At 42.9% G+C, this 25,173-nt stretch overlaps 1 protein-coding gene across 2 annotated transcripts in view; it reads right to left on the reverse strand.

Moving 5' to 3' along the window:
- LOC138592102 (inactive dipeptidyl peptidase 10-like) overlaps positions 1–25,173 on the reverse strand; it is a 224,796-nt gene that overhangs the window by 62,400 nt on the left and 137,223 nt on the right. For both annotated transcript variants that reach the window (XM_069662726.1, XM_069662727.1), the window contains exon 3: positions 24,446–24,541. In XM_069662726.1, coding sequence (XP_069518827.1) covers positions 24,446–24,541 — 96 coding nt within the window. The remainder of the gene's footprint in view (positions 1–24,445; positions 24,542–25,173) is intronic.

Here is a 25,173-nt window from a genome sequence, read left to right on the forward strand (position 1 = left end):
ACGATGTCTCAACTCTCTGTCTCACATACAGACCGGTGTGTAGGGCTGCCCCCGGCTGTCAGCCAAAAATACAATTGCATGAGGTACTGACTCTGAGTAGGTACTGACCAATCACTTCTGAGCAAGCTTTTTTAGCATGCAGAAAAACAGCCATGTGGACAGAGAAGCAGAAAGAAGAACGATCTGCTATCATCTAATGACTACTGAGCCTTTTTAACTCTATAAACTGTTATCGGCATATAAGAGTGTTTGAGTCTTTAAATATCAGCAGCAGACGTCATCTCTCAACAACTACTACAACTCCATTCTGGCATCTGCAGTTGCTAGTTGGACTGTAAACAATGACAAGCGAATATCTGGTGGCTGTCCCCAAAACCTGGAAGTATTGGCTGTCGCCTGCAGAGGCTAAATCAGTGTCAGACGACAGTCGATGGGCTTTGAGATTGAGCTGCTCCAAACATCTATAAAGAAGCAGCTGCAACCACTCTTCACCCCTGCACACCACACAGAGCAAAGTGACACTCATGCATTCACTACAAACATCCACATCACAGCCACACAGGAAGCTATAATAAAAAAAAACCTATGTAAACATATAAACAACATATAGACTGTATGTGGCTTGAAGCAGGAAGTCAAGCTGGCCTATATATGCAAAAACTGGTGGCAAAGCTTTCAAACATAAATATTCAGCAGCAATCATGCTGCTGTTAAAAATAATTATAATGCGGATGCTAATTATTCTCATAATGCTCAGAAATTGTCTGCCAGGTGAGAATCTCTCTCCATTAAAATGGTAAACAGCCCTACACAAGACTGCTTGAAGAAATAAATTAGGCTTGGGTAATGATATCTCTCTCCCTGTGTTTGTACTCAGCGAGCCACGAGACACAGTGTAATTTTCCTTTGAAAACGTTGAATTTATTAGGGTCTTAACTGTCCAGCTCCGGAGTCTGCTGCCCACATAACTGTCAGGAAGTAAAAGATTATTCTGCCCACTGACTGGAGGCTGCAATAAAGAAAAAACAGCATTCTGTCCTCACTAGAGCCGCCTGTAATTATATCTCACGCTTCTTAATGGTGGGCCTATTTTTGCCCACTCGAGGAAATGATAATGACACAGTAGGTTACAAATGTATGTTGAAAATACACCGAGCCGCGTGCCCACAGGGAGACTCTTTTGTACTGTTAAGTGTCTTTGCATCTTCATCATTAATAGTTACAGTAATTCTTTGATGGTTTGTAGAAAGCCCTGTGCACATACCTTTCTGTACTTGTGATTGATGATATATTAGACCCTAATGGGGGAGACCCTTTTATTTTTCCCCCATGCACAACACAAGCTCAATAAAGAAACGTTGTTATTTTCTGTTTGGTGAGGAAAACTTGACCGACCTGCAAAAAGAATATGCAAATGTATTGCCAAAGTAAATGTTTTTGCCTATTATAGGACAAGAATGCATTTATTGGATGCAATTGTGATTAAAAAAATAGTAATTTCCTCACTTAAACATATCAATGCAGGCCAAATGTAGCATGGTTACATTTAGAGAAAGACTATGGGCTTTGAAACAACTGTAGTTAAGCTGAGACAACTAATGCACTTGGTTCAGGTGAGGCAAAGATTGTGATAAATTGCCACACAGCCAAAGTGACCGTGGCTGCAGTCTCAGTGGGGGGTTACACAGAGGTGGAAGCCGACTTAAACCCAACTGAAAGCCCTCACAATGGCAGATGATGCACAGCCAATGGAGTGCAGAGTCTGGGGGCCAAGTGGGAACTTTGGGCACAATGCAATATGCATAGCACACACTCAATTATTTAGCAATGGTTGTGTAATGCTTGAATGCTGTGTCTGCAGTCCCAAAGGTTCCACTAAATGTCACAGCTGGTCAAGCTCAAAGCCAACTTGTTAAAGATAGAACAGTGGTGCTCGCTTCTGCAGATGCTGACAGTAAATATGGCAGCATGTGTTGGAGGGTACGGATTCAGTGCCAGCCCTTGCTTGTGCTGATGTTTAATTAAAAATGGCATCTGTTGTTCACTGCTTAGTAACTTTTTCGCAGAACCTGCAGCACATGTACAGAGACAGATGTACTGGCAGCCTCGTGTTGGGTACATGTTGTGCTATATTTCATTGATCCATCAGTGAAATTAGATGTTGAATTATTAATTGAATACATTAAATTCTTCAGAAAACAACAATCAGTAAAGCCATAGATTTACTCTTTTGATCAATTACAGGCAATGTCATCCAAGCCAGTGCAAATGGCTTGTAGCTGCGCTGATATGTAGGGCAACCTTAGGAGTTTCCATGGAGGCTCATATGGGTTAGCCCAGATAGGTTAATGAGGGGACTTTGAGAGGCTCCATAGAGGGGCCCATGACGTATGAATGTAGCCCACTTGGGCCCATGGAGGAGTATACATGAAGAAGTTAATGTATTGCATGGCTTAAAAAATGAAGCAAAAAAAAAGGCCAGAATGGTGCGACTCCAATGGTTGTTAAACAAATTGTGTTGTATGCAGGTCCACCAGAAAAATACCCAACTTCCTTATTGGTTTACTGATTCAGTTATCATTGTCCCAATGAGTTTATGTCCCCACCACTAGCTTCTAGGCTTCTTCAATGCAGCATGATTTTCATTTTGTCACATTTAGAGTAAAATAGAAGATAAAGTCATTTAAGGGTGTGGCTACCTTTGATTGACAAGTTGCTACCATGGTGACCTGTCAACCAGGATGGGTCCTAACAATGCGTATCCATCCTCTTTTCCAAATACGGTCGCCTCTGGCTCCATAAAAAACAAGATGCTGATGGTCAAGTGTTGGCGACAGACAATTAAAATGTCCACAAACCACTGGTGATGTTGGCTACGTCCTCTTATACAGTCTATGCTTGGGACCCATCCAGCACCCATGTTCGCTGACTAAATCGTATGCATATTTCTCTTCCATGTATTTCCATCTGGGTTGCGCATTTGGCCACAATAGCTTCCCACTTGGTGGGGGGCTTCTGTTGGTGAAATGAATAAACCCTGCGGGGGAAAGCTTCAAACACAAAAGAAGATTAATGACACAAGAGCTCATTTAGAGCTGCAGGACAACAACATCATAAGTACAACAACCACTCAGCACCATAGCTGTTAATGAGTGCCAATGAGTGGCAAACACACTCACATTTGAGGAGGAGTGGGTGTTGGGGCTATGAGCACATCCAAATGGGGCACAAGTCAACCACAGCTTTCCCTCTGAATATTTCTATGGACACAAATGTGTACAACACACGGATGGGAGAGCTAAATTGTTTCTCTACTCCTGCAGGAAGCTGAGTTAATAGAAGCTTTAGACAAAGACAGAAAGAGGACGAGAGTGACTTAATTATATCTCATTTTTATATATCAATTTTATTCCTCCTGATTTAAAGCATCTGAAACCATTTCTCACAAAAAGGCTCTTTTAGGATCGTCACCGTTTTCATGTGCAGCGACCAGCATCTAAATTTAGCTTCTCTATCATCATCCATGAACTCAAGTCCCTGCTCAAGTACTTTCCGATGACCTTGAAACTATGAAAGGGGAGTTAGCAGTCAGTCTCTGGCCAAACCTCACAGCTGCTACAACTTGAGTGCAACATGTTTCCACACACACACACACACACACACACACACACACACAGGAAGCGAGCAAGTTGGCCCTAGAATCAATACATCACTATGAGCGAGGGACATTTCTTGTAAAGGTCATTGGCTTTTACAAATTATAACTTTGAGTCTAATCTAAAAAAGAGAAAAAGAGAGCATGTGCTGTAGCAAGAAAGTGAACATTCAATTGTCTAAAATACAAAACCACTGTAAAGCTCTCAGCAAATCCTGAAATTTAACCTTTAAAACAGCAGTTAGCAAGCGAATCCCAGGGCAAGGTCCATTCAAGAGCTGTTCTCGAGCTGTCAATCATGTTATCCTTTGTGTTACATGATCAAAGCTTGAGGGCAGCTGCTAAATAGTGAGATTGTTTTTCCGACTGCAGTTTCCAAGGTCAAGAATGAGCCTTTAATCTCATGTATTACGCCCACACGGAGTCTTTATAGTGCTCAAAGCACGGGATATGTGAACATCTACAATTCCATGAAAACTCTTCTGCAGAGGACGATTGTGTGATATAATCAAAGCTCAGAACAACTATTGGACCTTACCGGGAGATGAGTGTGCCCGCTCTGCAAAGCTGTTTCACATTCAGTCACATATGAGTCGCAACTTATTACCTACAATACACGACTATTCTTTCCTCTTGTCAAACAACCCCATTGTTTTTTTATTCCATTATATGACTAATAAGTGGCTGCGCGGTGGTGCAGAGGTTCCTCACAGTTCAAGGGGCAGCTGTGGCTCAGTGGTAGAGTCGGTAGTCTCTCAATCAGAAGGTTGGGGGTTTCGATCCCTGACTGCTACAGTCACATGTCGAAGTGGGCAAGACACTGAACCCCAAATTACTCCTGGTGGCATAGCCATAGCCATCAGGTATGAATGGGCATAGATCTGCCATCAGTGTGTGAATGGGTAAATGAGACATGTGTAAAAGCAGCTTTGAGTGGTCGCAAAGACTAGAAAAGCAGGATATAAGTACAGTCCATTTACAGGTAGAAGGTTCAAATCACGGTTCAGACATTGTGCGATCAGTCCTCGCCCAATGACAGCTGGGATTGGTTCCAGCCCCCCGCAACCCTAAACAGGACAAGCAGTATAGATAATGGATGGATGGCTAATAAGACTTATCCTTGTTTAGTCAGTGACTTTAGTTTCCATTTGGCTGAAAAGAGACAGTACAACCTTGACCTCGCGTCTTCTTTTGGCAACGATACATTTTGGGGCTGCTACACCTTAATAATGAATTCTTAACTTAGACCCAGTGTTCTTAATCTTTGACACTTTTTTGTCTCTAGTTGTAGCAAAATACACCTACCAGGGCATATTAAAAGAAGATGGTAGCCATCTCTGCCAGAGACAAAGCTAGACAAGCTTCAAACCATGATCAAGTTCTACAAAACTCCTCCTGTTCAAAGATAATGCTCAGTTTAAAACGTATCCAGTCCGACCACTCCTAGACCAGGAGGAAGTGAGAATGCTTACTGAAGCCGTAGACAGTCAGACGTAGACACCTTGTGATTGATCCATCTATGAAGTGTCCAGTACCACAAGTAGTACAATGACAGTTCAATGCCATCACTCGGAAGTTTCTACATCTATCATGTGTGTATCATCTGAAATCACCGCAAGAGGCTCATCACAAGCTGCATCCAATAAAGTGTCTCCTGTTGCCCTGATTCTCCCAGCGTGCCGTGATTGACAAAATAAGAGCGGACAAGAGCCTCAAATTAGAGCAGCTCACCCCTGCAATCCCTCCAGCCTCCGACTCGATTTCTCCCCACCAGAGAAATGAACGAGTAACATTCTCTGATTAGATTAGAAGATTAAGCGATAGATTAGCCCAACACCTCCTCTGCAGCGGCAACCTTTTAGACATCATCAATAAAGAGATTTAATTAATTACTGAACCTTATTCAACAAGCCGTTCTGAATCATTTCCAATTGACTTGCTGGGATTGTACACTCCGTCCAAGGGCCACTGGGTTTGATTTTTGAGGACTTACACACGAGTGCTGCTTCAGTGATACCTAAAACATGTCTAAAGGTTCATAACAAGCAGGGAAACTATCCCCACAGGTGTGCCCTGCTTTGGTTTGCATAGAGGAATATATTAACCTTGTCCATCAAAGCTAATATGCCCATTTCATCTCTGCTCAATTTACAGTCTTCCGGCCATTCGACACGCTAATGATGACACACTTCATTTTCATCAGGGCTGAAGATAACTTAAGGGTGCAAGAAGGCGACTGCCGGTTCCAAGAGCTTCCTCTTCCGTGTGCCGAGCGCCGTCGTTCAACACACCATCAAGTTTTTGACTGTTACAGCCCCCGACATGCAAGCTAAGACTAAGATGCAGAGGGAATTGCTTTCCCTTAAGCAACACACGCACTGCTGCTCTGAGTACATATGCTTATGAAACATGAAATGAGTTTTTGAGAGTGTGTGAGAGAGAACTGGAGTATCTGCATTGTGCCTAAGCTTTGCATCTTCTCTGGGTCACATTGTTCTCCTCCTCCTCATCGTCATCATCGTCTAAAACAGTGTCAGCAACAAAAGCAGCTGAACATCACACAGTTTTCTCCGGAGAATAATGTTACTAAACCGGTCCCAGTCCTTCTCTTAAAGCAAGGGCTTCTCTTCCTCAGGGAGACAGAGAGAGTCCTCTTCAAAGTGGCTGTGCATCCCCCCAGCATGCACCTGGATGCTGCATTGTTCCGTGCAGTCAGCAGTTACGGCTGAAACCTGCACTTCCCCTGTGGCTCCAACAGGAACATTTCCATTATCTCAAGGTCTTTCCCCATCAGGTCACCTCACCTGCACTCACTAACCACAGTCACCTCATGTGTACAGCAGATGCATTTGTGCTAACTGACAGCAGCACATTATGAAACATTAAGAAACATAGAACTACACTGAAAAGGTTTTTAATCAAGACCCAAATTTAAAGGTATAACATGTAGGATTGAACTATAGACTTTTACAAATGTAATATAATATAAATCACTTATAGGCCTCTGTACATGTGTGTTAGTGAGACTCTTCCCTCTGCATCTATTCTGTTGTTTTCAGGAGGGGCGCTGTTGTGGTTCCCTGAGCCAATCACAGCGTACAGGTGAGTGTGGGAGTGGTTCAAATTAGCAACTGGGCCCGATTCAGACCGGCGAACATGGCGAAAGAGCGATGCAGAGTTGGCCTTCTTTCTGTTGGACAGGTAGGTGCCTCAAACCGGGTCGGATAAGCTAACCAGCGTTTAGCATGCTAGTGCAAAGGTAATAGGGATGCTGTCGGTGTTAGCTCGGCGGGGTGGGCGTGTTCTCGCACGAGAGAGAGCTTCTGGTGACAAAGAGCCCAGGAGGAGGGGCCCAGTTTGAATGCGACAAAATGCAAGGAAAAAGCCTACGTACTATACCTTTAAGGTTGTGATTCAGGAAAAACATTCTCCAGTTAATGCAACGTGATTTCAATCGTATCACTGAATCTGATTACTTAATCTCCAATAGCTCACTAATGCCAGCCGTAAAGTAAACAAATCCATAAGCGATTTCTCTGTCTCTGATAAATTTCCAATGTCAGAAATAAGAGTTTTGTTGGAATTGTGGCAACCGCCCTCATGGTGTGAGGTGTTCATCAGACTCAGTCCAGCTGTCTAAGGCCATGTCCATAGGTACACAGGTATTTTCACAACGTAGCTTTTTCTCTGCGTTTTGGCCTTTCGTCCACACAAACACCGTTTTATGTCAATGGAAACTGATTTTTTGTAAAACTCCGGCCAGGGTGAAGACTTTTAGAAACTCTGTTTCCATGGAGACGGGGTAAACTGCGTTTTTGGATGTGACGTCAGGCAGTGCGCCGTTATCTCCTTTGTGAGGCGCCACAAATGAGGCGACATTCCTTGCGAAATGACGGACGGGACACAAACAGTGATGCTTCTAACCTCGCTAACAAGACTTTTTACATGTTTCAGTTACTCGTCCACTATATTGACATATCGCCCCCCCTTCCTCGATGCACCACTGCAGCCCGCCAGGTCATCCGGCAGTAGATTTTTTTACCTCCTCATCCGTCTGAGATCAGAGTAATTGTCACCGAGCATTCTACGAGTGTGAACAGCTCAGCATCTGTAACCTTATGAATCGGTGCTGCTCATTTCTCTGCTGTGTGTTGAGAAATCAGAAAATGGATGATTGAGTGCACACATATAGATACATATAAAGTATATAAAAGCTGAATTGTAGTGAAGTGACTTTAATGTGTATCCTGTAGCAAGATTTCTGAGACACGCTGTATAGAGAATAAAGAGTTTGAGAGCAGCCTCTAACCCGTGTCCTATATATTATAAAGCTTCCTGATAGATGGACCTCAGCCTCTGCAGCTCATTGACTCGTCTTATTAATTTCTCCTCGTCGACTGCTCTCCTATGAGGCCTGATATGATCCACATCTGATTTGCATTGCAAAGCAAGTGTCACTGACATGCTGCACGTTATTGCATGTGTTAATCATGCACTCATTAAAAACACAAACATGTTTACAAGGAATGAGTCCCCCAGTTATTTCATCCTCACTGATGCACACCCACATGATCGTGCAGTGCAATATGCCAGTTAACCCTGTACTGTCCACTGGAAGAGATGGAAGACAACGAACACATGCTGAAGCCAAACCTGATGGGACAATGCTCCAAAATATATCACCTTAGCTGCTTTAAGGTCTGTCACACTGAATAATAGAACTGGTTTTACATAAAGGTGCATTAATATTTATATTTTTATATTGAGAATCACCTTTAGAGGCGACAGTGTCCCAAAGAAACCGGTTTGTTTACTTTCATCATTCAAAACTAACTGGACTTTGTTAGCCTGTCTGTGGATTTCAATCCCACGCCCACTTGCTCTTTTATCCATCCATCCATCATCTATACCACTTATCCTGTTTAGGGTCGCGGGGGGGCTGGAGCCTATCCCGGCAGTCATTGGGCGAGGGGCGGGGTTACACCCTGTCTGACCACCAGTCAATCACGGGGATGACACATAGAGACAGAAAACCTTTCACGCTCACACCTGCGGGCAATTCAGAGTCACCAACGAGCATGTCTTTGGACTGTGGGAGGAAGCCGGAGTACCCGGAGGGAAACCATGCATACACGGGGAGAACATGCAAACTCCACACAGGAAGGGCCTCTACTTCAGAACCAGTAGATGTTACTTTGTAGATGTTACTTCGACAGGTACCACCTACCTAAATATTGTTGCAGACCAACTGCACCCCTTTGTGGAAACAGTATTCCCTCATGACATTGGCCTCTGTCAGCAGGATGATGCGCCCTGCCACACTGCAAACATGGTTCAGGAATGGTTTGAGGAATACGACAACACGTGTTGACTCGGCCTCCAAAACAAGTCGGATCCATGGAGGCCCCACCTCGCTACTTACAGGACTTAAAGGATCTGCTGCGAATGTCTTGGTGCCAGATACCTCAGCACACATTCAGAGGTCTAGTGGAGTCTAGCCTTCTCCTCTCACTTATAAAAGTGACGTCTCATTTATTTAACCAGACTGCTCGTTTCTGTAGTTTAAAGATGATGTAACCCAATCACAAGTAAAATATCAATTTAAATGTAATTTTAAAATATGTGTGTTTTTGAACAGCAATGAAGCTCTATGCTGCAGAGGAGGACTCAGGCTCTGGATTCACTCACAGTAGAATAATATGATGTCAGAGGGTGTGAGGAGGTTGGGGAATGAGATACCACACTGCCACCTTTGTCCCAAGGAGTCTATATTTAAACCCTCCATGTTTAATTCATCCTCATCCGTCGTCCTTTCACACCGGCCCTGTATCTGAGGCGGAACATCAGATGTACTGAGGACTTAATGAAGTGAAATGTCACGGGCCTATGGCAGGGTGCGGGCAGGTTATAGATGGGATATGAATGTCACTCCATAATGCATTGGCCCTTATGACCCGAGGGGACGGCGGCACCAAGGTTTGCCTGTAAAGTGGATCTTCCCTACATTCACAGCCGAATGTATCTGCTTCTCAATGCAACTGTAATAAGAGCCATTATGTCCTGTTAACAACCCGTCAGCAGATTAATTATTTCATGAGGTTGTTGTGCTTAATATCAGTTCTGCTGGTTGGAGGTTTGAGGGTTTCTGCTGAGTCATTGCTGCTACTTTTATCCTCGAAAGTTTGAGCACTCCACAGACTTGAAAATTGCCTGAGCTGGATAATAAACTCATTAAATATGATACTGTAATTGGGTTTTATCAGAGACAGAGTTGATTGGGCTCATAACAACAAACGCAAAACACAGACCTTTTATTGCAAGATGGTGAAAAAGCACAGAGCATGTGATGTGAACACAGGATGTCTTGACCCTCATCCAAGGAAAAAACTTCACAAACATTATAGTTCAACACATCCATGAAGTAGGGAAAACTGTGAACCACTAGTATGGATCAATGACTATATGCCATCTGCTCCCCCGTGACTGGCGCTGCCATCTTGCGATGGTGATGTCATTTGGAGTTGCGCTGTAGAGATTGGCGGGTGGAGCTGCCGTCGCCACTTCCGCTGACCAAAACACACACTTAACTTACTGAACTAAACAGCAAAGCTCCCGCACGTCTGCGTTTTTAACAGCTTCTTGTGTTGGTCTGAAGCAGACGTTCACAGATATGGAAACTTTAATAACTGTGGTGATTGTTTTAGTTACATCTCCTCTCGCCGTCGCTCCTCTACAGGCTGCAGATCGGCTGCAGGAGCTGGACTTGTCAACATAGCTGTCAATCATCATTTTTATAGCATCAAATAATTCATTAAAAGTAAACTTAAACTTGGATATCAATCAGCATGATAACAACTAACTATAATGACAGAAACCATGTTTGAGAAAAATATATTTGACGTGAATTTAGATTTTATAGTTTGACTCATGTCCCATCTGTTAACATGGAGGAGGCGGGCTTTATGAGCTATACTGAAGCCAGTCAGCAGGGGGCGATAGAGAGGGTTTGTCTTCACTTTTAGGGAGCTGTCATGTTGGCCATCTTTTTACACAGTCTATGGTAGTTTAGACCACAATCTGTCCTTTATCCAAACCGTGACCAAACCAGAGCTGATTTTGTTAAAGATGAAAGCTGTATCTTTCCCTAAACTTAAAGACATATCGCTGAATATTTCATTAAATCAGAGCCCATTTTTATTATTCTAAAGGTTGGATGTTATTTCCAAGCAAATAGCCTTTGAATGGATTTATTGTCTGCAATGCTCGTGTTTGGCAGAGTCCACTAATCCTGCTCTGGATTCAAACTGCCTGCCTTTGCTTAACTACATGAATTTGTCTAGTTGGAGCGTATACGATACACCCGTGGCTCCTCTGTTCCTTTGCTGCCAAAGGAGCAGCTCAACATTTGCTGTCCCCTAGAATTTAAGGACCTGTTGGAATAAACTTGCAGACCAGTAACTATGAGGGTCACTAAATTATCCAAATCATTCTGAGTTTAACCATCGCTGCCTTGCCAAGATATTTTAGACAACACGGCACTAAAAAGCCTTTCTTTCCTAAGTTACACATTCAGGGAGAGCTGCCCACTACTGCTGTGTTTATCTGTTTTTGCCCACGGAGTAGGTCCAGAGAGGCTGATATTAGCTCCATGCTTTGCCCAAAAACATGCTTTCTTATCAAGGAGAACTGTTTATGACCTTGCAGGCAAAAAAAAAAACTCCCAAAAACACACCGGAGCCCGGCTTCACCCGCATATCCCTCTCTATCAAAGGTGACAGCTCGATAGGTTACATTAAAAGTGTCCACAGTGATTCATGCCCGGGAGTGTGTGATAGGGCAGGAAAATAAAAAGCACATTCACTGACACCTCAAGTTGGAGTAAAACACACAGCTTGCTACAATTTCAAGTGTGATAGTGAAGTTTAAGAGCTGTTGTCATTGTGATGACAGCCATTAAGGACTGTTCCAGCTTCAGGGTGTCGCTGCAGAGTGAGAGAACAGAATGTGACACGCAGTGTACAGCTGGTGAGGAACAAAAGTACCTGCTGCTAGAAGCTGCAGCTCGGAGTTTATCTGACACTTTCTTTTATCAAGTGTTAAAGTTAATTCATATCGTAGTTAATCATGGATTTTTAAAGCTTTGACCATCAATTGAATCTGTGATAAAACTGTACTCAACCTACTAGCTGGGACTATAGGTGACATCGCCGTAACAAATGAATAAAGTGGAAGACATTCTTTGAGGTCAATAGACAGAGTGTAAACAAGCCAACATGTAGCCCTGTTATGTAAATCATAAAGAAGAGGAAGGAACAGAAGAGTTGTTCATTTCAAGATCTCAGCCAACCAAAAGCTCCCAGGGGATGTGTTGTGACATCAGCCGTCTGATACCCAGAGATATATTCCACTTACAATCACATATATCACAAAACACCAAGCGGCAACCTCCGGTGTTGAAAATTAAGCCAATGCAGAAGTGCAAAAAACTGCAGTTCCTCGAGTGTCCACTTGAGGCGCAATAAACCAAGAAATAACATTACAGCAGATGGAAAAAAGCCCATTTTTACAGCAGAAATAAACATGTGTACAGCCTGGTACAAAAAACAGTTTTGTTATGAATAGCTTATTATACTGTTCAAGATAACTGTACGGAGGTTGAATTTTTTTATAACACACCCCTTTTAATTATTAATCGGGGTCGGGTCACTTGATTGACAGGTGGATCCTGCTGACTGTCTGCTAGACGTCATCTGCTAAACTGTTTCTGTAGTTGGAGTCTTTTGGGGATTTTTTAATGAAAAAATCAGACTATGTGTCTCTCTTTGGGGGATTTATTGAACTATCTGAAAGAAAAGTCTGTGCTCCAGCTAAAATCTAGGATTATTGTATTCGTACATTTTTGCAGATGAAATGCACTCACCATACCTGTTAGCCTGTTTAGATCTCAGCGGGCAAGTGAGCGGCGAGTCTGCTACTTCTTTAGTCTGACAAATAAACACCTGCAGTCAGTCACCACCACAAAGAGAATCTCCTCTTTGAGAAACAGGAACTTAAACTGGTGATTCAGCAGCTAATGGATCAGCCTCAGACACTGAGACTGTTTAGCTCTGATAAATTAGCGTTTGCCAACCCCTCGCTCCTCTCCAGCTCCACCCTCTGCGCCAAATATGGTCACTTCCGGCTCCAGAAAACCAACATGGCGGCGACCATATTTTGGCTTCATTTAACCAGATGGTGACGTCACAGTGGCTGCGTCCATTATTTATACAGTCTATGCATAAAACTTAAAAAAACAAAAAAATAATAATAACTGAGTTGTGGTTTTTGCTTAATAAATTGTAAAAACAACTAATCTAAATTTCCAAAACTGTCTGTGCCAGTAAACCCTTTAGCATCAGTTTAAGCCCAGTTTTCCCTAATGTGTACATGGGTCTGTTGTAAGGTTTTATTTAAATGTACAGTTAAAATCATGTCACATTTCTTTAAAGACATATTACCTGTTTGAGAATGTTGCTGGTATGACTCAACAAGAAGGCAATCCTAATTAAACATGTAGGCAGAATGCAGCACGCAGTCCTTCCTGCATCACATTAATAAGACACCTCGATCTGCAGCATCTATTCAGGACACACAGTCATATTATTTTTAAATGTCCCGTGTAGCTGGAAGGGAAAGTGTTTTTTGATACGTGTTTTATTCATCTGAGTGTAATTTATTCCCTTCCAAATCATTTGGCATTAGGATGCAAACTGTGTTTTGCTTTAATTTGTAATGTGCCTGCAATTTAAAAGCCTGCTTTCTACTCTTTGGATGGAAATCAGAATAAAAGGGGGAAAGAAACACAGTTCTTCTCACCAGCGTCAAACATAATGCAATGAAAAGCTTTTAACGAGGCAAACTATGGTAGCAAACCTGGAGGCATAAAGCCAATTTGCAGCTGGGTAAAAGCCAAGAAAAGGCTTTTTAAGAAAATCCGAGGAATGTCAAATCCGAACGTTTAATCCGAAATTAACTAATTTTACAATTGTACGTGTTTTTGTGCAGTTTTATCTGAACAAATATTCAATTTAATCAAACAGAAAATGTATAGTTTTCAGCTTCATGTGCTGAAATCCTTTTCCCCTCATATCAAATGAAGCCTGGTCTCAGCCACAGAGCTCAGTATCCTCACTGTTCATTGGCTGTGACTGCTGGTTTTAACCCCCTGCAGGCTGCTGCTGAGGCCTGTCAGCCCTTCACCTACATCCAATACATCACTGTCTTCCCTCCACGGGCAGGTGCGAGCCAATCAATACCCTCCTTTGTCAGACTGCAGCTGAATGCCCTTTAACAATTACACTGCCACACCATTAGACTGCACTCATATCTTATTATCACAGCAATATTACATTTTAATGAGGTTGAATTAACAGCAGTCACAGTGAATTTCATGAATGCGTAGTAAAGACAGAAAGGACAGTTTTTTTGTAAGTTCGACTTTGTTAAGGAACATTTAGTTCAGAATTGTGTCTAATTACGAACTTGATAAACTTTCGTATTTTCATGCTGATTTAATATCAAACCACCTGCACACCCACAGAACACCCACACAAGTGGTTTAATTATTTTGCCTTTCCTCTTCTCAGGAGCGTAGACACAGTGTGCTGCCCTTTTGTCCTGGCCCAGCGCTGTACACACACGACACGATGCAGATCTAATAAGTCACAGTGATAACACCTGAGTGGGAGTACAGGCCTTAAATACAAATATAAGTTTGGGACAATCATGTTTGGGGCTGTTATTATTATATATATATTTTATTTAAAAAGAAAACACAGCTAAAAAGACATCAAGTGTTAACCAGTGTTGGATAACGTTACTTTTAAAAGTAACTTGTTACGTTACAGCGTTACCTCCTAAGAAAAGTAACTAGTTAAATTACTTTTGCGTGACCAAAAATTAAACTCCCTTTGTTCCCTCTTTAGAAGTCGAGCTCTTCACAGCTGATGACAACTTAACCTCCAGACACAACCAGTGTTGCCAAACTGAAAATACAGTAATATCTTACTGCAGCTTTAAAATGATCGTATTTTACCGAAAACTATCGTACAGATGAACAAAAAAAGGGTCAAAGTACCACACTGAATTGCAAAACTATGTCCCTCGCACCATATTTTGTAACAACACGGAGGTCCCGTCCTTTGAACAAGACGGCAACTGTACACAATCATTCCTTCCGTTATTACCCTTCAAAATAAAAGCACCATATCTACACTGGTTGGTGAAGAAAAGCTGCAGAGCACTCCACTGTGTGCACATTAACTTAACAACTTGGTGCAGAGAGAGCCAGCGGGTCCGTGATGGCTGAAGAAGTTTATGAGGCTCTAAATGACAGAACTCCTGGAACACTTTTAGCTGTGCCTCACGCTCGGTGCTGTGTTTGAAATAGCCACACACATCACGGCATCAATCCTCGCACATTCGGGGAAGCTGCTTGCAAGCCTGCGCTCACGCAGAGATGCACAAGTGACAGATGCATCGCTGAACTGTTTCTTTGAGCGGGCAAAACTATCGTACATTCTGCCTTTTTTGGCATTATTGATCGTATATCGTACAGAGGGCAAAAATATCGTACAAATACGATAGTTATCGTACATCTGGCAACACTGGACACAACTTACATTTGACCGTCATGTTGTCGTCAATGGATTACTTTGTAACGTGTTACCCACAACACTGGTGTTCAGTGGAAATCATAAATTGGTTGGCAAAAATAAAAAGTACAAAAACACGGTCAAGGAATACCTCCCTTGAAGAAGTACTTTTGTATTAACTTAGTTAGCATTTTGAGCTAACAGGCCGCTAGCGAGTCATTTCCTTCCCCCCTTCTTTAAACTTTCACCAGTTTACTAGCGCTAACGCTGACGCACTCACACTGTGTCCTAAAGCAAGCAAGCATCCAGCTATCACTTCACATTCAGTTACAAGTCCTCCCTGGAGGCCCGTCTGTGTGTTTACCATCTACCCAGTTTGAAGCTTCCTGAGATCCTATCGCTTCTTGACGATGTCAGTGTGTGACTGAGACCGACTTAAAAGAGATCAGACTTTTATGACCATCTTACACAAAACAAACAAGAAGGTGTGAGCGCACAAAAAGTCCAGCAAACTCCTGGTTTACTGCAGACATTAGTAAGTGGTTGAAATGTTGTTTAAGGTGAGGCCAGCACTCCCCACTTACACGCTAATGTAAGGTGTTTCGAGGTGCTGGTTTCCCTGTTGAAAGCTGCCTGTGTGTGTCCCTGTAGCCTGATTATACTGCCGTCAGTCATCATGGGTCAACAGGATACAGCAAACAACATATTTAAAAGAGGATCCAGGGAGCTTTCCTCTCCTCCACACAAGATTCATGTCATGGAGGCATTACTTTCTGTTAGTGGAAAATCAGAGGTGTTTATTCAGCTGTCATGTACCCTCTCTCTCTCTGCGTGTCTCACTGATGTACACACAGAGGACAGGAGGAGACAAACATTTCATCTCTGCACTTTATTGCCACAGTGTTTTACACTCCCTGTCCTGCTTTTACAGCCTACACATCAACATGGTGACATGACAGCCATGTTTTTACGGCTTGATATCGTTGGGATTTCTTTTCTGGTTGCTATTTGTCCACTTTTTTTTGTGTTATTATGCAAATGTGAAAGTATTCAAGATCCAATGTTTTTCGGCTGCTTTGAACACCCAATTTTCTAATGCACTAATGGCTGATGTCCATGTCTGACTACAGCATTGTCTCTGCACACGATGAGGGAAGGCACATGGAAAGCAGCGGGGAATTTAATCTCACCCTTTGAATCAGTGTCCCTCACTGCTCGGGGTGGTGATAATGGGCATGCCACGGGCGGCAGAAATTGGATGTGCTAACAGAAGCCTAATGGAAGATGGAGAAGAGTGTGAGAAGCTTAACAGAGGGCTCAGCCAACGACGAAGCGTTTCCAACCAGAATATTTCTGTCTATGAGAAAAGGAACAGCAAGAGAGTGTGATGTGTGTGTGTGTGTGTGTGTGTGTGTGTGTGTGTGTGTGTGTGTTGATCTGTCAGTGTATTCACAGCTGACCGGCTGCTTTCAGCTGTAAAGCTGTAGCATCCATTAACAACCTTCATGCTCTAACAGGCGTGTGTGTGTGCTACAACCACACGCATTTGCTTGTCAGTAGAGACCAACACACACACGCAGCTCTCCCTGCACTGATGCTTCTGCAGCAGTTCCCAGCACAGCTTGGGAAGTCTCTAATGTTAATTAATGGGAGGCACCGGAGCATGCAATTCCTAATTAACCCCTGAGAACGATGCTGCAAAGGCATGCGAGTGGCAAAGCAGTCTGAGAAGAATGAGATTTACTGTTTCAGACCCTGTTTCCCTGCAACCGATCCATACATCGCAAACCACTTTGCAGATCAGTGGCAGCTGACAGCGACATGGCTGATCTTTGCTTCCTTTTGCCACCACTCTGACTGGCAGGGGACCAGGCATTAATTGGTGTGATCATGTAGCTCATTAAGTAAATGAAGGAAAATCAAGGTGGGTTGAAGGCTCAACGTGAGAAGGCCCACTAATCGGAACAGCAGGGAGATTAGTCATCTAGTGAGGAAAACAAGTCTGCAGGCATGCAAACATCTATTAGAAATCAGAGCGTGAGCTGGCGTTGTTTTGAAATCACTGTGAGATTCACACTCGCTAATGAATGTGCAGAATATCTTCAGTCACGCCGCCGTGGAATATACCCACAACAACTTCAATCTGACTTTGTCCATGTGTCCCACATGCCATCTCGCTGCTGCTTGGGTCACGGCCCATTCATTGCCAGACAAGCAGCAGCTTCTCACAGCACACCGAATTCATGATTTACAATCGAAGGTGCTGCAGGGAAACAACGATTCACCAAACGTGCCCCACGCAGAGTAATGAGCGTCGGTGCCAGGGTAAGTGGCTCACCCGAGGGGAGCATCGGGGGCAAAGATCATCCTGATGTTCTGCACTCTGTCTGTTGTGAGGATACATATGAGCATCAGAGGGAATGTTGCCTGTGTCCTGTGCTGCAGCCTCTTTGATATTGTTAGAGCGCAGGAAAAATAGTTTATTTTCACTCTTTAAACTATTTCTTTATTTTGTGATTTGGGTTTTAAAACAGCAGTCTTCATTTTATTTAACAATCAAACAAACTAATATGTAACCATAGATACCAAATAATTTCAGTTTCTTTTGTTGAGGAACTCCAAACTTTCCTGAGCCCCCCTTCTAAACCAAAAAATAGAAAATATTCTTTTATACACAAGCATTTCAAACATTAATAGAAAAACAGCCTCCATGGCATGTGATTTATAACTCTGACAGGGATTACAGTATTTCAAGTGTAATGTACTCTGACCTGATACTGAGTATGAGCTGGCATGTTGCTCTACATAACTGTCAGAGTGAAGCAGATGACATGAACATCGGGAATTTTTAATAGTTGAAGCAGCATTAGTCGGCTTATGTCAGTAATTAGGCCGAAGCAGGAACGCATTCATCATCGTCAAGGACACACGCTCGGCCGTGTAAGCCCTCTGATTGACTGGCGACCAGTCCAGGTGCATGCCGCCTTTCGCCCAATCTCTATATTTTTATTACTGTCTACTTAGTTTAGTTTATTTGACAGGGGCCGTGCACAACACGACTGTTGGGCCGGAGTTAGCTATAGAGCTAATCACATGACTGGTTTGCCTTCAGCCATGTTTGAAGCTTGTGCAGTCTCTGATACAGGTACTTCCTTGTTCTAGTCTTTTAAAATTGTATTTGTTGTTGTCAATTTCTGTTTTCTTTGTGAAGCACTTTGGGTTGCATGCTTCTAAGTATGAAAAGTGCTATATAAATAAAGTTGAGTAACAAAAGGCTATAATCTATGGACTTTGAATTTGATGGCAAGTTTTTATTTTATGTAAATTTCATTTAAACAGGATTTAGGAAACTACAGTCTCCCGCTGCAGCCTGCAAGAGGTCCATTTTTAAACGTTTAATGTAACCTGAATCCCTCATGTGGCAGTGTCAGGTATAATCCTGTATTCATACATGTGTAAGAAGAGACGGTTGCAGGGGAAGAAACTGCAGGAAATATAAAATAGCTTTTCAAGAGAAATCCCCAGGTGATCCCACGATCTCACCTCGGACACAGCACAGATTAAAACAGATATACTACGGTACATCGTTTTACAATAATCAACGTTGCCTGCTTTAATGTGTTGCAGGGAGATCTCACTCTGATGCACTGCATTTTCCCATCGCCTCATTTAAGTAGAGCTTTCCAGCAGTTTTAATTTCCACATAATTACACGTGTTTATTTCTGGGAGCAGCTCAGTGAAACTAAACATCCAAACAGTCCAGCAGGGATTTATTAATCTGTCAGAAATGAGCCTGCTTTTCAGGTAATAAAAAAGATGAATCTGAACGCAGGGAGCGGAGAGGATTGACAGGCAGGCAGCTGACGAGTAATCGGGTGAAGTGGAGTGGTAATTTGTACGAGGTAAACAGTATCGACAGCTAAAGGCTCAATAATGGCTCTACAGAGATTACTGGAGTACTGGCCACTTATTGAAGTGAGCAATGGTTAGTATGAGCAGAGACACATGTGCAGCTGCATGCATGTGTGCACACAGTCTGAATATTCACGCTTATGGAAAGTTAAATGACTGTAGTGTTAGTTACGTCTCCTCTGGCCGTTCCTCCTCTACTCTGCTACTCGGGAACAGAACACTGCAGGAGCCAGAGAGCTGTCAATCATGAGGTCACACCCCCTTTTGACAGCATCAAACAACTTGACTAAATTCAACACTGATTGGTCTGTATGTGCGTGGATCAATCAGTGTGTCTTTGTTGTTGGCTATTATTAGCCTGTGAGTCATAGGCATGTGTCATAGGCTCTGTCTCTCTGTATGCATGCTAACAGTTGGCTGCAAAGTAAACCTAAAGAGCCCCTATCAACTAAAAGGTGCATTAATGATGTACACAGTGTTTGAAGGTGCCCTCGGCAGACGAGCTAAGCGATGAAATATGTCCCCGAACCCAATGAAGCACTTTTTTGGTGTACACATATGTTCATGCATAAATGAGTAATCTTAAGGGTCCTGGTTTTGGGGGTTTTAAAATATGGTCACTACACTGACAGTGCCTGTGTGAAGTGTTCCTGTGTGACAGCTCAGCCTCTGAATGGATCTCAGAAGGTCTGTCAATTTTTCCTCAAGTTTCTGTCCTCCTTCCTCCCATCTCAAAACATTTATAAAGTTGAGTCATGCAGCCTCAGGACGAGCATGATTTCTCTTTTTAGTTCAAACTGAAACATGTTCGACTTACATAAATTGGTCTTCACTTGCAGTTGCTTCACCACGGGGGAATTCACATCCCCTCATCTCTGCACGGACTTTAGCTGCACTCACACTGCTTCTGAAATTCACTTCAGTCTTAATGCAGCTTAAGGCTTCAGTGTTTGATAAAATGTAGTACATCACTTGTTCTTCCGTTGAGCATGAGCCCTGAAACTCTTTGTGTATTATTGTGTTCACTTAAAACCGAGGTCACTTGCTGTTAAAGGCACAGGGTCGTGTTTCACTGGACATACTCTGTTTGAATCAAATGTCTGTGTACAAATATAAAGCAGCAGTGAAGTGTTATTCCACTTCACTCGCTGTCTATTGAGCTATTGAGTGAACAGTTTCTGGCTTTGAGAGCTTAAGTGAGCCGAGTGGAGTGTTATTTTCTCCCGGCTGGGCCAATGGGAACACGGTATGACGCCCTTCTCTCACCAGATTGTCAATGACAGGCTGAGGGGGAGCCTGCAACACGACCGATGGAGAGTGACGCACACTGGATCACGTGCAGCGGGAGCTGAATGTGACTTTCTCCCAACAGCTGGAGAAGACTGTGCATGTCATATTTTTGCACCTGTGCACAACATCAACCAGATGTCTCCCTTTACTCTCAGTGCAGATCTTCATCAATAACAGCCACGCCTCATCAGAGTGACAGTGAATGCACGTGTAACACTGCAGAAATGTCGCACAACACTGCAGACTGGTGACATTCTGCAAATAGACACCTTTTAAAATGAATGTGTAAAACTGTACTATTTATAATCTAATAGCAATGTGAAACGATGTGATCTATTTAATGATGCACGGTCCAGTAAATGCTAACTCACCAGTCCTCACTGCAGATAATTGGAGGTTATACTCTCCATCAATAGCAGTGTTTAAGAGGTGAGGCCTTCAAGTGAAAAACACTGTCTGTGTTAGCAGACAGATGGAAGTGAACCTGATGAATCACAGAGTTCTCAGCAGCCAATGCAACCTGTAATGATGCACTACGTATGACTAATCATCAAGCTGTATTGTCAGACTGAAGAAACTGAAATCCATCTGTCATTTTATATCGGCACACTTTGTCTGAGGTACGAATCAAACTCACCAATGTGGTTGGAGATTTATCACTTTTCTAGGGAAGCATGATATTGGATTTTTTGCCAATATCTGATATGCCAATTTTCCTTTCAACCCTTTTTTCCGATTCCAATACCGATATATAAGTCACGTTTTTTCCATCTACTTGCAGAGAACATCAAGTCTCCCCTGTAGTGGAGTCGATATCACGCCTACTCTTATTGTAGTGGCCAAAAACTGCCATAAAGCAGACATCTTGCATCCTTCTTCACGCTTGACAGAAGAGGCATTGTACAAACATGTCTGATCACTCACGTTTCTGAGCGCACCTGAATGCAGCATCCCCCCGAAACACCGCAGTGAGGAAGACATGCCCGGACTTGTTTACTGCACCTACTACGGAGACATCAGGGACCGCCGACCGACTCTTTTTATCGTCAGTGCGTCCATCAATGTGTAAGTTAGTTTTGCACTGATGTTTATGTTACTCTCTGTTAGCGTCGGCTTTGGCCTCATGTGTATTTCCGAGGTGTTTGATGTTTTCCGGTAAAATGACGAGAATGTGAGCTAAGTATTAGCTAGTTAAGTGTTGTAAAAGTTGTATTTCTTCTTCTATTCATTGGCTCAAGTTTCTGTGACTTTTAGCGCCAAGTTAATGTCGTAGCATCAGGCTACGTCAAGCTTTTTTATAGAGTCATCGAGCATTTAGGCAGAATTAAAGCGTTGGCAGAAAATATCAGCAGAAAAATGACATATCGGCCAGGCCATTATCTGCAGATACCGATAATATGCCGATAATATCGTGCATCCCTACTTTTCTATTTCATTTAGTTGCAGACCAACGGAACAAATAGGCCTTGTTGCATTTTAGCTTGTTGTTCGCTTAATTTAAATCCATCATATTCACATGACTGATCCTCTGATCACACACACAGGATGGGAAGCTCATATGCTGTAATAATGTTGCATGTTTGCAGCTTTGCATATCGTATGTAACAGCAACTAAAACAACAATAGATTATAAACCTGGCCTTTAAAGCTCCTGTGAGGAACTTTCGGTTTGTGTTGATTTTGGCGCCCCCCTGTGGACAAAGCCGATTTTGTCCTGTACATGCTTAAGTGGTTTCTTTAAAAAATATATCTCATCCTGCTTTCTTGAACAATCCTATCACTCACTTTAAATCTTTGCCCTTGAAAATGTAAACAAAGGCAGCGTGCAGTTAACTGCCTCGTCTGACACCTACCCCCCAACGCCAGCGGTTTCAGGCATTATAAATAACTATATGTTGCTGAGTGTAAGTTCAACCAGGAAGACTGTTCATACTCATTCATTCATTAGCATCATTCATTCACGTCACGATCTCTCTCTCCCGCTCTGTCCTTCCTGTCTGGTGATCAGCTGATTATGGGCGTATACTATTTAAGTACTAAACCAACCAGGTTCAGCCTGGACGTCTGTCGACCAACCATCCCGCTGCTGTCAAATTTGAAATCTGTCCTCCTCTCTTCCACAGACAGTTTGTCGTTTCTGCTTGATCATTGTGACCCTCCTCCACCCTGTTCACCTCCAATCCATCTCATCAGTGTCCGAGTCCAGCTCCTCAGCTCATCCTGTCTTCACCATCATCACCACCACCAGTGTCTAGACTCCATCTGGGGGGTATCCTATCCTGCTCTCGGCCTCTCGACATCTTCAAGTACATGAAGACATCATGATGGAGTCTAATCGCCAAAGACTTTGCACATTTCATTCTTTCCAAACTTATTAATAATTGTTCAATCTTAATGAAGTCTCTCCTGATTGAAATAGAAATAATCAATCATGTCACTGATGGTCTGGTTTGCTTTTGTAGCTCATATAGATTCATCTGAATTAATTTCACTGTGTTTCATAACCAACGAAAAACTCCTCACAGGAGCTTTAAGGGAAAACCACATATTTTATTACCCATTAGCTATCATTACACAAAAGCAAACTTTAGTATTTAGCCACATGTTGGCTAACATGACCATTTGATCGTGTTATACAATAATGACTAGGCATAATCTAATTAAACAATTCTGTTACCAAACACTAATGCATTTACATGTTTTGTATGATTTGTTCAAACTTTTCTGTGTAAGTAAACTTATGAGATAAACTGCCTCCCATTCGCTCTCATCTTTTCATTGGCTCGCATGATGTACCCACTCAGATTATCTGTAATGTCGACAGAGATGAAAGACTTTCAAGCCAAAACCTCCAAAGCCTCTGAGTGAGAAAAAAAAATCTAATTTTTGCTCCAAATCCTGGTGATCAATCTTCCATGCTGCCCGTCTGTCTGTTATCTTCTCCCATTTGTCTGGGGTCTATTTTGCCCCATCCATCCGCAAACCGGCCTATAAAGCTGACTTTTCTGACTGGCTCATCGCACAACAGCCGAGCTCTCGCTGTCTAGCCTGAGGTCAGCTCAGGGAATGAGATGGCGTTGCGAAGATAGTGGAAAAATGTCACCCGGGAATGAAATATTGATGGACAGAAAGGCCTTGCCTCTTTCACTTGCCCTCAGGCGTGGACTGAGAGTCACACAGTTGATGGGCAACGAAGAGAAAAGCCCAAACAAACACACTAATCCGCACACGGAGAGCGGGAACAACACAATCCTGTCCATTCTTTCCCTCGGAGGTATCCTTATCTTCTCCCTCTCGCTAAGCAAACCATAATCAGATTCTCTTGCACTTCACTTGATGTGGTTTATTTCCAGCCAGAGCCTTCAAGGTTTAGCATATGATCCCCTTCTGGCAAATAAGGAATCAATGCAATGTAAATATGGAGACAGAAAATGCATCCAAACCTCGGAATTAGCATAAATACATGCAAAGGTAAAGCCGGGGTGAAGGATGGCAGTCTTGTTTAAACCTGAGCTGTCTGCTGGCTGCTTTAGTGACGACAATAACAAAGAAGCGACAGCAGAGAGACACGTCGCCCCTCCGCTGCTCGACAGAAGCAACGCTGTTGTTTGCTTCTGCAAAGCACGCTCAGAACTCATCCAGATGTCATTCATGTCAGGTTAGAGTCGAGGCTGTTTTGTATAAATACATGTGCGGTGGTGTGAAGCAGGGGCTGATTCTGTGGAACAAACAGGCAAGAAACGGGAAAGGAATCCTCATTAAGACCAATCAGAGGAATCAATGATTGATTTCTGATCAAGCAGAAATAGAAACAGAAATCTCCCCAAGGCCAGTCATCATCGTCCTGTATATATTTCATCCTTTTCAGGTCCCGCCTCATTTCCATCCACCTGAAGGATTTAACAGGACAGCTGTGGACTCCAGCAGGTACAGTCAGTGTTGTGGATTACTCACCATTAATCCATTTGGCATCTGGGTCGTGGACTTTGAACTCCGGCTTGAACAGATCCTCCACCATCAGTTTGGTGTCACTTCCAGCTTGGCTGTCAGCTGCAAAAACAAGTCACGAATTATTAAATCTCCTTTTGTAAAAGTCAGATTCACTTTCAGCACTGGCCTTCAGTTCCTAAAGTCACTCCTTAAACGTGACACAGGGCTTTGAAAGCAGCTCGGGGATCTCATAATGTGTCTGTACGTGTTAGAGGCTATAAGCTTTCAGAGTACAGGTAGTGCAGGTTGAGAGATGATTCAGATAAGTGAGGAGTAAAACATATTTATATGATGTTTACACCTACCCCCCGCCAGCGGTTTCAGGCCTTAAAAATAATTATATAGAAATAATCAATCTTGTTGCTGATGGTCTGGTTTGCTTTTGTAGCTCATAGAGAGACATCAGAATTAATTTCACTCTGTTTCATAACCAGCAGTAAACTCCTCACAGGTGCTTTAATGTACGTAAACATTTTAAAAAGAAGTCATGTGATGACATAGATGTCCGCGGAACAATATTTACTGTGAGAATGGCATCTCATATGTTCATTAACATGATCATTAGCCGGCCGGAAAGTCCTCCTGCTGCTCCCGTGTCGCCCCTGGATATGTTTCATTTTTAATTATGAAATGTTACGCCTTTTTCAGAGAGACTGCATGCCAATGGTAAGCTCCTTCTGAACAGGACAGCT

Source organism: Semicossyphus pulcher, unplaced genomic scaffold (assembly GCF_022749685.1).
Source record: "Semicossyphus pulcher isolate SPU_LCO1_2020_fin unplaced genomic scaffold, fSemPul1.0.p SCAF_15, whole genome shotgun sequence".
In the NCBI taxonomy this organism is placed as follows: Eukaryota; Metazoa; Chordata; class Actinopteri; order Labriformes; family Labridae; genus Semicossyphus; species Semicossyphus pulcher.